This window comes from Anneissia japonica, unplaced genomic scaffold, assembly GCF_011630105.1.
Source record: "Anneissia japonica isolate Jap-2015-1 unplaced genomic scaffold, ASM1163010v1 scaffold1812_len1207588_cov181, whole genome shotgun sequence".
NCBI classification, from domain to species: Eukaryota; Metazoa; Echinodermata; class Crinoidea; order Comatulida; family Comatulidae; genus Anneissia; species Anneissia japonica.
Window position 1 is genome coordinate 899,642 of NW_022726379.1, and position 18,534 is coordinate 918,175.

At 33.5% G+C, this 18,534-nt stretch overlaps 1 protein-coding gene across 4 annotated transcripts in view; it reads left to right on the top strand.

Moving 5' to 3' along the window:
• The window catches only part of LOC117113141 (VPS9 domain-containing protein 1-like), a 42,670-nt gene that overhangs the window by 17,050 nt on the left and 7,086 nt on the right, over positions 1 to 18,534 (top strand). For all 4 annotated transcript variants that reach the window (XM_033256392.1, XM_033256393.1, XM_033256391.1 and 1 more), the window contains exons 11-12: positions 1,536 to 1,665; positions 10,244 to 10,455. In XM_033256392.1, the coding sequence (XP_033112283.1) occupies positions 1,536 to 1,665; positions 10,244 to 10,455 (342 nt within the window). The remainder of the gene's footprint in view (positions 1 to 1,535; positions 1,666 to 10,243; positions 10,456 to 18,534) is intronic.

Genomic DNA, 18,534 nt, shown 5'->3' on the forward strand with positions numbered 1-18,534 from the left:
CCTTTGTCCTATGGAATGAATGGGTTGTATGCCAGTAAAGAAAATAGCACCTTCAGTCATCTAAAGTGGCTAGATTCATGGGAAATATAACTCAATTTCCAGGGGCAATCATTATTGTTCACTAATACAAAAAGTCAAAAAAATGTAAGAAAAGAATGAGCAGTATATTGAGTTCAAATGAGATATTTAAACTGTAGCCGTTGATATTGTTCACCATCATTGAATTAAAATTTAGATCAGCTATTCAAAAATGTCATGCCTTGAAAACTATTTTGTGTTTGTCGTGATAATTTTTACCACCTTTGCAACTGTTCCACCTCCTTTTTGGTTAATGCACTTTCTAATCTATGGTAATTTATTTATTATTACAGTATATAATCTATGTTATGTATTATAATTATTAAATATTTTTTTTTATATATATTTTATAATATGTTGGTCCATTATATACTTTTTTAACTTGTATTTTTCTTAATTTTTTTTTTTTTTTTTTTTTTTCGAATTATTTTTTTTTTTTTCGAATTTTATTTTTACTGTTAAGCGCATTGAGGCTTTAGCATAATGCGCTATATAAGCCAAAATTATTATTATTATTATTTAGGCACTAGGGCCCAGGATATGCCAAACAATGAACTTATCACTCTTCAGAGTGGGAACCCCATCACAAGACGACAGGGGATGTATGGACCAGTACTTCGGGATAACCCCTACTCATCTTGAAAGATGTAGGCCTACTGGGTTCTTTAAAGTGCACATGAGCCTATTGTGTACACTGGGCCTACGGTTTATAGTCCATTTCCGAGAAGACTTGTTCCACCTCCAGAACCAAAGGCGAGCGTGTCGTTTGAATAAGCGCCAATATTATGGCTGTAGGTTGCCGCGCCCCTGCCTTAACCGCTCAGACATTCAACTCGCCAATACATATTTTATGTATGATAGGCTTATTTGTTACATTGGCCACTAAAATTTTCCAACAAATGATGAAATCCAAAACATTGAAACAGCTATAGATGATAGAATGATCCCTCTCAGTGAAGATTGTCAAGATACAAGTGATGTACAGTTCATATTGGTCAAATTAAATTGTCAAGCGTACACGTATATACAACACTTGTGAGCACAGAGTAAAGTTGGTCCTACCTCTACATTCATTTCTTCTCTGCAATTAAAGACAGCAATGCTCTCCCAAACAATTTAAAATTAATCACAACATTACTACATTCAAGTCATGCATTAACAAATATTTTAAGACACAACAGTACACTATAGTTTTATCATTCTACTGGGTTCAATTTTGAGTCTTTGAACACTTTTAAAAATTCACATTTTGTGGGTGCTGTTTTTAATTATGTACATTTTTTTTATTGTTCTTCATTTAACTTTTTAAACTTTTTTAGACAGCGGTGGTGGCCCTGGCGGCCCCCAAGCCATTTGGCGTGGTCACGCATTTCAAATCTTGCAGGTTGCTAACTATGATTTTGAGCATCAAACAAATTCAATCAATCAATCAATTCGCTAATTATCTTTATTTTTAGAGAAATTATTATCAATGTTTGTTGCTGTCTATGAAGAGTTGGATTCAAGAAATGCTCGTGAGCGATGCACGCTACTAATTGAAGACCCGTTCTTTCATGAGATTTGGCCAATGCTCTTGAAACTATTCAGGTATGAAAATAACATTACAAAACTGATTTATTTTTTAGAACGAGGTGATGCGCCATACCTCGCCCCCTCTTCTGTATGTTGCCTTATTAAACACTTTAATTGACGTATTCTAGATGCATGAAATTTACACTTCTAGTAACTAAGGCCCAGGCACAGGTCATTAGTGGTGTCTTGGAGTCTTGATCGGGGGTGGGGTGACTGATGGGGACTCGATGTGTTTTGTCATACTTATCAAAACCCCTTGAATTAAATGCAAAATGTAGTAATGATAGTAATATGGAATAGTTATGTTCACAATCAATGCCGTAGCTAGCTGTTGGGACAGTCCCACGCCATTTGTCTAATGGGTCCACAAAGAATGGATCCACATTTTAAAAAATGGGTCCAAATTATGTAGTTTTATGCATAAAATGAGTCCACTTTAAAAAAATTTGTCCAGATTTCTCATATTTATCTTAAAATGGGTAAAACTTTAAATAAATAGGTCCACATTATTTGTATTTACGTGTAAAGTGGGTCCACCTTCATATTGTCCCGCACTGTTTGATAATCCTGGCTACGGCATTGTTCAAAATACGATCTTAATGCACTTAATCGCTATGAAATGTTCAGCATACTGATCCAAAATCTAAGGCTCAATAAAAAAAATTATTAGTTTATCACCCCCACGTGCATGTGTCCTACGGTACTGAAAAAAAAAATTTGTGAAAATTTTTTTTTTTTTTTTTAATTGATTTTTTTCCCAATTTTTTTTTTTCATTTATTTTATAAAATAGTTAGTACATATTGTTTGCATTATCTAATCATGTTTTACTTTGAATATCAATGCACCAGCAAGCCACTCAAGGGTGATATTTGGCTTTAGCAAAATAAAAAAATTTAAAAAAAAGCCTTCCTTCCTCACCACTTTTCCTACCCAGGTAAGGTGATAAACTAATAATATTTTGTTATAGGGCCTAATCAGTGACATAAGTAAAATGTAGATGGTTATTACCCAACCTTCCCTTCCCCCTCCCCCCCATTCCAAAAGGGTTGGATGTCACAGATATTAGATCTCAGATGATGATGATGGATCTTCAATTTTGGGATCTGTATGCTTGATCAATTATGCCACATTGGATAGGGATGTACTATATAATAAGTTGGCTTTCATGCCATCTGGTTGACATGTCAAGGAATCGTATTGTTTGCCCTCTGCAGTAAAGGTTAATCCTAAATACAAATGTTATTTCTCTTGGTCGTATGTTAAGTCTTTTGTCCGTCATTGACCTAAGTTAGTTGGAGGCAGTTCCCAATATTCATTGTTCCGGTTATATTAGGTTGCAGAGTCTAAAAAAATATTTACATGAGGTGTGTGTCTTGAGACATTACCAAGTATTATAAACTGCACTGATGTCAAAGTTTTCAATGACTTGTGCACATAAAATTAATTAATTCTGTGACTTTGGAAAGATATATTATAATCAGTTAATTTTGTATGTACCTGACTTGTTCCAACTGCCACAGAAAATCGTTCTTTGAAAAAACTTCCTGGAATTCTTTTTTAGCCATTAGAAATTCCCAAAATTCTCATGACATTCATTGAAAGGTTGCTGTCATTGCACCCCTTTACTGATAATCCTGGCTACAGCCCTACAATGCAATAAAACACATTCTATTTTAATCGGCGCTTCAGTGATGTAATGTTCTAAATTCAAAGGACTGTATATTTAGCCTTACTTCCTACATTAATTCTGATTATTTTATCTTTGTCTATGGAAAAAAAAACAACACAGCATTTAGGCCTAGGTATTGTGTGTTTTTGAAATTGTCTTACTGTTTTATGAAATTAATGGAATACATGAAATGAATATATTTTACTTAAATTCAGAATGTATTATTGATCAAAAAATTAATAATGGTTACCTTATATGTTTTAGTGGAGTTGACTAGCTTGGTGGTTAAGGTGCTTGCCTTCCCTTCCAACCCCAAGGTCCTGGTTTCAGTTTCTGTCTGTGTTTTTTTCTCATGAGTATTAAGTACTCAGTATAATTGTTCATTTATTGGGCTATCCTTGCATCTCCTTGAATTAATTTCATCAATTCCATCCATCAATCTAACTTCTGTTATAGTACAGTATTGGCCTTTTGTTTGTTTTTTAGGTAACTTTTACTAATGAATTTTATGCTTTATACATTGTGAATTGTTTTAATGATTGTATTTTTTATGAGGGATTTTTAACTACAAGTAGGACAGCGAAATATTCACTATTGACAATCCTTAGTACATGTGTTGTGTGCCTAAATAATTAAATAAATAAAAAATATTATTTTCTGTATACTAGTAATCGTAAAAGTTAAAGTTTTGGTTATACTCTAAATGAAATTTCAATGTCAATATCATATTGCCAAACCTCAGCAAGGCAATGGATTTGATCTTGACATTTATTTTGAATTCTAATTTTGCAACTATTTGGACTGCTTTTTCCCAAAATTATGCAAATTGGAGGATTGATTGTAATGTGATTATAATAAATAATATTAATAAAACAGCACTTATAATGCACCAAATCATCAGATATCAATATTTATATAAATTGAATAAATAATTTGATTTCATTTATTTTGTCCAATGTTACATAAACACATTACAAAATAAGTAAAATATAAAACAAATATTGACTGCTCATAAGGGCTATAGATTTCACCGTTCCCCAAATTTTGAGCAGTCAGTATTTTTTTATGCCTCATACATAGATTCTACAAGACCTAAAAAAGTAATGAAGAGAATACACAATACCTAGGACTAGGCGATCAAAGGGCCAATCTCTCTCAGTGTCGTAGAGGTCGTGTCCCCTTTACTATCCGGACATGTCACAAATTGCATAGCAATGTTGTTGGTGGCGGCCTAGATTACACGTCGCAACATTGCAAAAAAGTGCTATTGATTCATTTAGGGTGATAGTATTTTTTCCCATGGAAAAAATGAACTATCATTCAAACCTACGTCATAGGAGTGATGGTTGAAGCCCGCTTCTTAAGCTATCAGATGCCTGGAATCTGTTTGTGGTATGTAAAACAAAATAGGGAACCAAGACAGTCGCGCTAGACAGGATTGCTCAGGAGCTTTATAGTAATCCTAGATCATTTGTCCGGGAGCTCTCGAAAACACGACTGACAAAACAAAATAAATATATTTAAGTAAATATAAATTTAATTAATTAAATTTGATTATAATAATCAGATGGACTTTCAACAGGCTATAAAATAATAAACGAAAACAAAAATACTGTATTAATATTAATGAACATTTTTATGTCTTCCTTTACTAATATGGTACTGTAATAATAATAATCACTATAAATATAATAAGAAATATTTCCTATAAAAAAAAATGCCGCAACTTCTGTAGCTTATTCAAATTGTGTATACAGCTACTACCAAATTTATCCTATGTGTAAGTTTTGTAATCGTATTTAAGTTAGCTGTTTCAAAAATCAATCTGTAACTGTATTTTCCTATAGATCAATAAATATAGCCCTATGCTCATTTATTGTAAAGGATAAGTACGGAAGCTTAAAGTGACCTCCCAGATATTCAGATGACGAGATCCAGGATCTTGTCATCTGATCATCTCTTCTAAAGGATGTACACATGATGATATCCAGTGTCTTGTCATCTAATCATCTCTTCTAAAGGATATGACGAGATCTATGATCATCTCTTCTAAAGAATGCACATGACGATATCCAGGGTCTTGTCATCTAATGATCTCTTCTAAAGGATGTACACATGACGAGATCTATCTCGTCATCTGATCATCTCTTCTAAAGGATGTACACATGACGAGATCTATTTCGTCATCTAATCATCTCTTCTAAAGGACGTACACATGACGAGATCCAGGATTTTGTCATCCGATCATCTCTTCTAAAAGATGTACACATGACGAGATCCAGGATCTCGTCATCATCTCTTCTAAAGGATGTACATATGACGAGATCCAGGATCTCGTCATCATCTCTTCTAAAGGACGTACACATGACGAGATCCAGGATTTTGTCATCCGATCATCTCTTCTAAAGGATGTACACATGACGAGATCCATGATCCCGTCATCTAATCATCTCTTCTAAAGGATGTACACATGACGAGATCCATGATCCCGTCATCTAATCATCTCTTCTAAAGGATGTACACATGACGAGATCCAGGATCTCGTCATCATCTCTTCTAAAGCATGTACACATGACGAGATCCAGGATTTTGTCATCCGATCATCTCTTTTAAAGGATGTACACATGACGAGATCCATGATCTCGTCATCTAATCATCTCTTCTAAAGGATGTACACATGACGAGATCCAGGATCTCGTCATCATCTCTTCTAAAGCATGTACACATGACGAGATCCAGGATCTCGTCATCTGATCATCGCTGTGATGTTCCATTGAAAATAAACTCAATTTACTTTGATGTATTTTTAATTTACTTCACCTATTATTATTATTATTATTATTATTATTATTATTATTATTATTATTATTATTATTATTAATATCATTATTATTATTATTATATTATGACATGCTTTTTCTCATACTTTTCAAATTATAACAAAGACACACGCACTCGAGTCGTGTAGGACTATTATAAGTAGGCCTAATTCAGATGTTGTGGGCAGAGATAGAGTGCCGATTGTACAGCACCATTTCGTTAAAACATGGGTCTAACTGAACTGAACTGAACTTTATTGGAACACTTTTGTATCAGTGGCACACACCATCTGGTGGTCATCAATGCAATTAATTTCAACAATTTTCAGGCATCTCCTTGGCTTATGAAATTATTACATTGCGGATGAAAAGTGAGAGGAACAACTCCCCATTCCATTAAAAATATTTGGAGACGTATCCCCCTGTCCTATATCATTATACATAGGATGACCAATAAAAAACAAGTAGGGAAAAAGTGCCACACCCAAATAATTACACATTTATATTGTTTTGAATAATTGATGCTGTAATAATATAACAATATATTTTAATCCGGTTGATACTTTTCATTTTCGCTCACTAAAAGTAAACAAACAACATACCGGTATATCTTTCGAATTAACAACCATACAGAGATGCTCTGGTAACAAATTACATAAATTTGTTAAACATACTGTACACTTCCAATGATAATCGCATTTTGTATGTAAATGTTAGTAACGTAAGTTTCATATAATTATGTAACAACGATCATAAGTCTATCGTTGTAAAATGAAGCAAAATTATAATTTCTCTTCTTAATTTTGTGTATATACAGTACATGTTATTAAAAATAAATGATAACCTCACATTTAAAATGAGCACATTTTTCAAAGCTATCATAAATGACTATAAAAGAGTATTTTTGTCTAAAATCAACAAGAACATTTTATTTGTTTTTATTTATTTTAGGTATGGTTTTTTTTTTAAATCATTGAAGTAGTTGATAATATGTTCTTTTTTTAAGATAATGTGGTTAAGCCCCTAGTTTTGCTCATTCTTTCAATTTGATAAAGTTTTGTAACCTACATTACTAGGATTACTCATCTAATAGAACATCACAAAGATTATTTATATTTGTTGTCATCTTATCTATTTGATGTTAGAGAATGTTGATTAGGTAAATTTATTTAATGTGTAACCTTTGCTTTCATGAATTTACTCGCAATTATAATGTACACACAATATTTTACTGTAATATACGTTACCATCAACATAAATCAGAAATATATGCAATAGGGATAATTTCCATGAATGATATCATTCCTATAGAGAGTCACTGTATGTTAGGATAAATGTAAAAGAAAGTAAATATATCAGCCACTGCCCATGTTTTTATTAAATGATGTTTATTACTTGCTATATCAACAATAACATACGTTACCGTGTGTTTAACATACGTGACATTTAACAATGTAGTATTCCTTTCAACTAGGCCTAAGCTATTGCCTGAAATTTTCAACTTAACATTTAATTATAAATATCAACTATTTTGTTAACTAAATATAGTCGAGACACAGCCTATAATAAATACTTACCAAATTGCTTCACTTTAATGATGGGCGTAGGACCAACATTCGAGGGAAACACAAAGTTGGTAAACACAAGGTTCTGGGTGTCAATTGTTCAATGCCATTTTTTCTCAGAAGGTTCTAAGACTTTCATGTGTCATTGGCGGCGTAAATAAAGTCATTTATAATAGTTCTATGCCCTCTATATTTCATTAATATGGATTAATATTCCAAAACGTAATGTAGGTTACAGTAACGTAAATTAACTTTTTTAATTGCAATTACTAATTAAACATGATTACTTAACACCAATGATGATTTACTGACACTGTATCCATGCTTATTACTTAACTACTTCTCACGTTTAGTTTGGTTCAAATTCTTGAATTGGTATATGAAGAAATCAGGTAATGTATGTTTCACTGCTTAAAAGCGACAATCAAAATTTCAAGTTTAAGACCATATTTTGCAGATGGCTTTTCTACTTTCCCGAATTAACAATACAGTATTCATAACATCTTATATTAAGCAAATATTAGTTATTACTGTACCTTAAAGTTTTTCTGCAATAATATATGTTTTTCCTAGCAATTACGATTATGTAACGTAAATTACGTGCATTTGGCGACACAGATAAACTGTACCATAACCATACTAAACCCACATCGATTTAAAAAACTTATAGTACAAATTGACAACCTTCCAACCAGGTTACAAATCGGTAACTATAAGCCCTGTGGTGCACAGCATTTATTGAATGGCAGATTGCTACAATTTTTTATCTGGCGACACACGAATTTTGCATACTCATGACTATGAATATCGTCATAACTCTGTTGTTAGTTATCAAAACTCCATGAAATTTGGTACACTTTTCTAATATATTATGGTCTTTTGAATTTTGGTAACACTTTCCACATTATTATCATATTTTGTCATTCCCAGTTGGTGAAACAAGGACGACCGGGTTTGCACGATTATAGTGAGCTTGACCCTAGAGCCTAAAATTTACTTTTTTTTGCTATAATTTAATTACAATTCCCCCTGACGAACACTGTTGAACTGGCTGTAAAGATAGCCAAAATAGAGGCTTTCGACCCGCTCGAGTTCTCATTATTTTCCATCCATAACATATATAGTTTCATACCCTCTTCGCAGCCGCTGTTTGGTTCCTAAGACGATTTTTTTTTGGTAATCATACCCTCTATGCAGTCGTTATTTGGTTCCTGAGACGTCTTCGCAGCCGCTATTTGGTTCCTGTGACGTCATTTTTGTAATTGTGCATGCTGAACATGGCTCGATAACGTCACTTACTCAATGCACATGCTCACTGGCTGTCTAGCATTTCCAAGCGCATGCTCACTGTGTTTTTATAGATAATTCATGGACGTTATTTTGTAACTGTGCATTGCTTAGTTTGGAATTCCCATTTCTTCGTAGTAAAAGCTACCGCTACCTACAGTTTTTAATGACTATTTCCTCTTGATCGTTACAGCCTAAAGGTGCGGCACGAAAAAAAATACATTCTAACTATGCTTCCTGTTGTACAATATTCTGTCCTAACAGACTGTAATAAGTAAGCCTACAGCATTTGGAATTAATTTACTGTAGTATAAAAATAATTCAGAACATTTCTTTCAGTTTACGGCAAGTTCACATAAATATCATAAATCTAATAAATTTTTGTAACTGAATACCTTAATGATTATTATTAATTAGCTTTTATTAATCATTCTATTTTTTTTTTATATCGCTTTTACAGTTTTCATTCTAGTGGAATTTGTCAAGTGTCACTTTGAATTTTTTTTTTATGTTATCACTACTGTTCAGAAGCATAGGAAATAGCGATGATTCAAAACTGCCTATTAACAAGGCACTTTAGTAAGAACATGACTGGCCCAAAACAGGTGCAGCCTTGACTTGGCTAACACAGGCTTAAAGATGCTTCTCCCTCGGGAAACTAACCACCTGAAATTATTTCTCTTTATAATTATTTCTTTAAAAGTGATACTAAAAAGGAGACTTGAAATCCATTAATTACATGTTTACTAAATTTGAGTGTAGAAAATTATCTTTTAATTGATGAGAAGAACTATTTTCACTAGCTAATAAGCTGAAAACTATAGGAAAGAATTGTTATTAGCTAATCACAACCATATTACAGTATAGATTGAAGAAGTGCATGAAAACAACTAAAGCACAATAGAGTACAGTATGTCACAAACAAATACTTTGTGCATTTTGGTGCTGCTAGCGACAGTCTTTTTAAGAAAAATAATAAAAAGTTTTAAAAACCTATTTTAGCTTTTTATCAAATAATAGGCATTTAGGTCATCATCTACAAGATTTGTCAGCTCTTTACTTGTTATTTTTATCTTTCAAAGGCAGTTGAACTCACATACCTCAATCAAATTCAGTCCTCACTATATTTGTAAATACTTGTGTTACCTTAAGAAAAATGTTGCTTTTAGTGAAAAGAACAGACTAATAAAAATAAATAAATTGAAGAATTTAATAAATTAAAAATTGTACTTTTCTCTGTTTACTTTCATAGAATTGCCAATCTTTCTAAAGAACGAAATGCAGCCATTGCAATGACACGATACCAAGGTTCTTTACCTGAGCATGTCGGCGTCATCAAAAAGTTTTGCCTAAGTACAGTGGATACCACAAGTGATCCTACTAGCTTTCCATACAAACGTGCTGTTGACGAACTTGTCAAATTAACGACGTTCAAGAACCCACTAAGTAAACTAGAATGCATAGGTAGGTATAATTTGATCTTTTTGGGAATACATTATTTCTTTTCAGATATAATCTGATTGCAGATAAAAACCAGTCAGACTTTTGTGTAAATTGATTATTCATACTTCAGAAGAAAAACTAAGAATTTTGATATTCATATTCCTACATATTGCTGTGTTGTTTAAGTTGTGTTTCCTCTTTAAAGTTGTTATGCAACTTACAGGATTTATTACATACTTTCACAGGATGATTTTGATTTATTCAATTTAGAAGCACAAGAGCAAAGCACAGGGTGAAATCCATCACAAAATGAATGCTCTTTCTTATGACACAAAAACACGTAGAGTATGTGACTGGATTTCCCATAGGCCACGTAACATACAAAAATACATCTTATGACTATGTCTGACACATAGGTCAACATACTGTAGACAAAAACGTAGAGGGGTCTGTCTTTACTTGATATAACACAACCTACTAAAACAAAATCAGTTAGTTCCTCATTCTTCTGATCCAACCATTGATTGTATGTACAATGAAATGATAAATTTTAATATGTCTTTTGGCCAACTGGCTCCCTCAGTGTGTAAGTATTACAACAATTTCCTGCAAATAAAATATGGCTGTTTGAAGATCAAGATTCAAGATTTCTCTATTGTCCAAAAAACTAGAAGTAAATGAAATTTATTGACAATATTGAATGATCTTAAAATAGTTGAAAAATTATCGAAGTCAGTTGTATCGTTAAAGGTAGAACCACCCTGTGTGGAATTTGTGCACATTATTATAGGAATGCAGTGCACTGTTCTAAAAAATATTGCGATGTATTGCCCAGTTCACAACCAGAGTACCCCACAGAAAATAATGCCTGACTTTGTGGGTGATCCCCTGGTCTACTGTAAGCAGTAAAGTTTTTGATAGGATTAAAAAAGTAGACTAGTAGTTCATGAGAAAATCTGGTTTAAGTCCACGTTCTTTAACATGAAGTGTAAAAGCCAATACATCCTCTAGTTTTTGTAGTGGCCACCATCTATTAGCTCATATCCTGTAGAGTTTTCTGCTTGACCAGATGAAACCGATCTTCAATAATAATGGGACTTTCCAGAATATCGATCAGATTTACTGTAACAACTGGCCAATTGGAATTGGGCCAGGAATAAGCGCATGTCTAACATGCACACACGTTGTCCCACAAATGCATGTTTTACAATTACTTTCGTACTCAACGAAGTGCATAGGCGCATGCCTCACTCGCAAAGAAGTAATCCTAGTTGAACTATTTGATCTCGGGTTTATTTATTATTTATTTTACTGATAGTTTTAACTGGCTCTATGTTTTTTTTTTGTTTTTTTTTTTTTGAGCAGTTTTTCCTCTACTGTATATAGGTTATTATTTAGCAGTTTCCGATCCCATTTTGAGCTTGAGTTTAGATTTCAGCTTTTCTTTATAGTGCAGCAGGGGCCAACCTCTCTTGAAGGCACATACACAATGGATATATATATCATACATTATGTTTATTGATGATAATGCCATACTCTACTTATTTCAAATGCTTTGAGATTAATCAGTTGCTTAAAACCCTACAAAAGCCCATTACCTTTTAATTGTTTGTAGTTGTGTACACAGCCTGTGCCCACGCATACACTGTAATGTGTCTCCTTATTACTTTATCCTACATACAGTAATGTGTGTATGTTTATGGTTTGCATATCTGTTTGCTTTATAATTGAAGTTTTATTGCACACTAATTTTGTTTTCCTGCACATGCAATTCATGATTGAATCAAGCGCCAGAGCAATCACATCTGAGGAAGTGATTAGTACCGCATGGCTTAGGTGGCTTTTCATGCAATTGAAAATAGACCATATCATGTTGAGTGATGCAGTCCTACTATATCCTTAAGTATAATTCTGGTTGAGTATGTCGTCTCTCATTCTGTGTTTGTGTAAATTATAACCTTTACTTGGCAGACATTAAGATGTTGACTCGCATTGAGCATACTGATGATAATTAAGATCCTGAAGAGTGAAAGTAGAATAATAGTGTTTTTTATGTTGTTGCTATGGATATGTTGAACTAAAGGGATTTGACTTGTATAAATTTAAGGTCATGAAACAAGATTATAATCTTTAACTTTGTACATTGAATGTTGCCATTTTTTTGCGACATAAATTTCTATTTTCATGTTTTTATTTCTTTTTCTATATTTTAGCTCATAATGGTTGGTGCATATCATAGGCAGATTCAATAGGCCAGATGACCCAGGGCCCTCCTCCCTACATTAAATTTTTCAGAAAAAGGAAATTTTATCAAATTCAAGTCTTAGAGTGCCATTTCCAGCCATCTAGATGTGCCATAATCATACAATTTTGCACCTCAGCCCCAACCATGACCCTCAATATGTCAAAATACCTCCCTGGACCCCGTCTATTTGGAATTCCAGGATTGCCACTGCATATTGAATTTAGCTACACATGGAGGGTTTTGCAACCCATTCCTTTTTGCGTATTTTACTATACTAGCAACCAGCAGTGCATTTAGTATATTCTGCAGCACTCTTTGAATTCAACACCGCTCCCCGTGACCATTAGACAATGCGATGCCATCCATTGATTGTCAGTGGCAGTCTGAACTGATCGTCATTAAAAAGGATCTGTTGTGCCTTTGTGTTCTTCGTACAATCGCGTCGGTCAACGACCACCGGGCTCAATGAGTACCTGGCTTTACTTTCAGCATATTTAGCTTTTTTTTTCTTTTTTTTTAAGCATTTAGCATTTACTGGCACATTTAGCATTCTGTAGTCCATTCCATTCAATATGTTTAGCATACATTCCACAGTGTGTTTAGCATTCAGATGTACATATAACTTAGTTTATTGATTCACCATGTACAGTATACAAATGGGTATGATCATACAAAATAAAAAATCAAATACAATCAAATGTTGTTCATTTGGGGATGTACAGTATTCCACTTTAGTTAGCTGACTCAAGTGGGAGCCTGAAGGACTATATGTCTTTCAAAGGCTTATTCTACAGATTCCATGACCAGCTTGATTACATCAAACTTGTTTGCACCCGTAATATAATGACATTTTTCATTTTTTGGCATATTATGAAATTGAAGATTAAATTTGAGTTCCATGAATAGTTTTCTTCTTATGTTATAAATGGGGCAATTTAAAATAAAGTGAAGTTTGTCTTTGACTTCCCTGTTTTTACAAAGGGTACTATTTTGTGCTTCAGTTTTTGGATTAGTTATCTACCTCTCAATTTCAAGTGTGTGTGCACTTACAAAAATATGACAAAAATGTAATATAATTTTCCGTAGTAAAATATAATGCACATTTAACATTTACTGACACATTTAGTATTCTATTGCTAAATACAAATTCATCACATTATTTAACATTCAGCATCTTATTTTCAATGGTTCATGAGTGAGATGCGGTTGGTGCACCGATTGTGACTTGAACTTCCCAACCTTGAGGTCAGGGGTTCAAAACTCTCTCTGTGCAAGTCGCAAGGCACTTTATCTACGTTCGTCTCTCTCTACCAAGGAGTATAAATAGGTACCTGGTAGGATGTTGCGGCATTGAATGTTCTAGTTTCATGCGCTAAAGAAGTAGCGAGTAACTAGGGATACTCCCCAGGGAGCAGAGAAGATTGCACTTTGTGCTGGTGTACCATTGTACTCAATTTGGAATTGGCGCCTTATAAATATTTGGGTATTATTATTCAACAGCCTACTAATGTTATATAAGGCTACTTATATAACATTTTAGTGCCCCATTTGAAGTTTAACTTATAAGATTCAGCCTTATAGTGCTGTTTTTTTCTGTCACCGTCTGACACATGCTGGTATAACCAAAACTGCCCCAGCAAACTGAATTAATGAGGTAGGCCAGGAACTTTAAATCAGGAAGTTTGTGAGTTCAAGCTAATGCAGGATAATGCTAGTGCCCTTTTAGACTTTTATCCACATAAGTGCTTGTCTTTACCACCCGAACGGCTATGGTATCTGGTACAGTAGAAAAGGAATTGAATGAAATTGAAATTGGCCTGCACTGAAGCTTTTTATGCTGTCAGTCTCACTTAAGACTATCTAGACATTCCATATACAGCAAAATGTCCGTTTTATGAATGTCAATTTAGGAATCGTTGATTTTATAAATGACCTACGAAATCGATGATGTCATCAACGAATGAATATAACATAAAAAAAACTGATATTTAAAGTAATAAAGCATATTATTATTAATGAAAATAAGTGTGTTGTATTGTTCTTTAAATACTAAACTATGAGTAGGGAAATTCCAAGGCTAGGTGCAAATGAAAAAATAAAACATCACTAGACTACCCTGAGCAAGTGTGCAATACCCAAAACGATTTGAACGCACTTGTAATTGTAGATTCCCAAACAAGCGGTACCACAAACGATCGGAAATGATGATTCTTATTATTATGCTCTCATTCTTGCCACTGGTTGAATGACACGATTTCCACGCGCGGTTTATTCAGTATCACTCCTCAATTTGTTGACTATCTAAATACGTAACAGCCAAGCATATTAACGGTCTATGATCAATCGCCTGCCCCTGCCTTGCAATGCGGTACACAAACATCAACAACATGCAAAGGTACACAAATAGACACATACTAGTTTACATATTTTTCAGTTTAATCAATTTTTCAATACACCTTGGTACCAAGGGGTATGTAAAATAATGACATTTTACTGTAATTATATTACATGTTATCATACCGAATACTCAGTATGACCCCAAATACTTGTGAAAAAAATTTCGCAAGTGATATGGGTGGGAAACGAACCCATAACCTCCAGATAACTAACCTGGCACCATAACCACTAGACTACCGAGTTTGCGAAATCACTTGCGAAATTGTTTTCCCAAGTATTTGGGGATACTGAGTATTCGGTACGATAACATGTCAGGTAGAGCAAAACATCACTCCTATGAAGTGTTCTTGTTCGAAAAATCTTGTTTCCCTCAGCTAATTTCACTTAAGTTTATAGAATAAACATCACAAATAATATAACTTTTTCTTTATTCTATGCCTTTATACTATACATTTTTTATCTTCAGATGTCTTCAATATCTTATATTATTTCAGATAACAGGTGCATATGTTTTAGGTGAGAAGTTTATACTTTGATTAGTTATTGAAACAATTATATTTGGCAGCTTAATACATTTACCACTAAGCTATTAAAGAGTTTGTTCTATCTTTGGTATTTTTAGCAGTTTATTATTTAGCTAAGTGCTAAAATAAATTGATCAGAAGGTTATAGCAATTTTATTGACATGTACTGAGTGTTTGAAATTGGTGTATATTTCAATCATTGCATTGATAGGAAATCCATGTGTTTCCTTAATATAAAAGCCAAATAAAATTAATTATTTTCACATCCAGGATTTGGATCATTAATGTTCAGTGATAACTTTTTATTGATATCTTGAAACCAGATGGTGCATCATTTTTCCTAATAAGGATATCTCATGTATTCGCTGTCGCAGTAGCCAAAATATTTGTCTGTTATTTGTCTGAAGACGATTCATATCCCTTCGGACCATCCATATTGAAAGACTTATTTACCTTTACATGAAGGATTTTTTGACCAAGTTGAGTGATAGTGTAACTAAATATATAACTATTGAGTATCATATGTGTAGAAGTGGATGCTCTGACTTTGAAAGTCGCTTATGTCCTGTGCAAGGCATATTATCCCCATTTTCCTGTGGGAAAGTTTGGGTATACAAAATGCAGTGATTTATTCAATGCATTCCATGATACATTATATTATGGAGAAGCATTCTGAGACTACTTATAAAGTATTAAAATCTTATTGAACCAAACACAATAAATTACAAGTTTACTAATGTAGCTAGCAGACTACTAATACTTTGTTTAATCAGTGCCACTATGACACAGGTGTCAACAGACACTGAAGTTGATTAACGAACAATCAGAAATCAAGAATTTCTGAAAATCAAAAAAAAAAAATGATATGATTGAAAAAAAAGGGTACAGGTATATTAAAATCAAAATTTGCTGACAGTTAGTTTGGTACAGTTGATGCTAAATTACCTTTTATTGGAAAATACAGAAATTGTATGACAAAGGTAAAAGAAGCTGTATTTCCTGTGCCAACTTTTAGTGTCTTATGCTACTGTAAAACCTCAAATAAAAGCCCAATAGGTTTAATCTTGAGAAGAAGCCCATCACGAATTGAAGTCCTATATTTTACAAAAGTAGTCTCAAAAAGAAGCCCATCTTAAACAGAAACCCATGAGCTTTTCAAGATAGCATGAGCTTCTTTTCGAGATTGTAAAGACACACACTTTACATGAATTTAAAGGAAACAAAATATATTATAAACACACTTGGTTTATACAGTTGTGTAGGTGATTTAATTCCAGTTAATACACTCAATAATACAGACTGGTGTGGCAGTGGCCATATTTATTGTTTTAGAGTAGTAATTCTCGAAATTTACAGCTTTCATTTTCAAAAGAAGCCACCCCCCCCCCCTTCTTTACTTTGGAAAAGAAGCTCATTTCGATAGAAAAAAAAAACCATTCAAAGTTAGCAAAGAAGCCCAAGGCTTCTATGGTTTTACAGTATATTATTATTGGTGTAGTATGATTCATAACATAATTACCTTTGGTAGGTTCATATGGAGTAAGAGCCTACGGAAAATTTATGAAAATAGACTCATGACGATTGAAAAACAAGCCTGAAGGAAGGTAAAGGAAATAAAGCATCTTTCATAGATACAAGCAGCTTTGTATCAAGATGGTTCAAAAGATATTGCAAAAACCGTTCATTGACACTGATTATATTTTTATTTTTTTTCTATTTTATACATTATTTTGGCATATGAGCGAAATTAATCACAGTTCTACAAATCCTTTTTTTTATAACAGATTTTGTTACTGGAACCTATATGTTATGTTTTTTTTTTAGTATTTATATGGTGCCTTTCACATTCTTGAAACCCTGGTCACTGGATACTTAGTTGGCAAACTATATACATTTTCGTGTAACTTTCTCAGCTCCATGAGGAGTATCCCTAGTCATGCTGCTTACTCACATAACCACATAACTACCAGGTACCCATCTATACACCTGAGTGGAGAGAGGCAAGAGTCCAACACCTTACACGCTGTGCCACACGCTTCTACATATGTTCAAGTATTTCTTAGTTTTGACCAGAAACAAAAAATATGGCATGCTGTACCTACAGAAACCAATTGAATTTCTATCTAAATGTTCTAGTAGCGAAAATAGTATTTTATAGAAAACAGTATGAGTTTTAAATTGATTGATCACATAGTTACCAACCTGAGAGATTTGAAATGCGTGATCGAATACAATGAATGTATGAATGACTACAACAGTTGACAGGGGCCAGAGCCTCTGTCGGGGTCTAGGAGGGGGAGGAGCCCCGAGGTGGAAGATGTGGCGGCGTTCCAATGATCTAAGTATTTTTAGGCTGTTTTAAAATAATTTCTTCTAATTTTATATACATTTTTCCCTGAATTGATTATCACTGATAGACTTATGCTAAATGCGTGACAAATTTATGATCATGCTTGTGTTTCTGCAAAATGCGTGTTTAAACCAAAATCACTTTGAAATTCGGGACCGTCTTGCATGATGCGAGAAGGGTGGTAACTAGGTGATAACATGCAATACACCTGCTTAGAATGTAATATCACAACCTGTAGGCCTGTACAATAGTTTTTCAAGTTTAAAATTGTTTGATGCAATTTTATTCATGGTACTAAAGAATCATGAAAGAAACAGTTGCCAATTTTGCTTTAAAAAAATTGAAATTTCTTTCACGATTCCGAGATGGCTTGGTGCATATAGATAATTTAGATTACATTAATTTTGATAGCAGTTTATTTTTATTATTATTTTTCCCCAAAGTGCTTCTAGGACTTTCATGTTGCCTCCGACCGTCGGTTGCTTGCACGGTTGCTGCCTTTTTCCAGCTGGAGAATCCTGGTACAGTAATTGTTGATGTTTCCCTATTGCGGCACCATTTTGATTGGTTGGTTTACTGTAAAA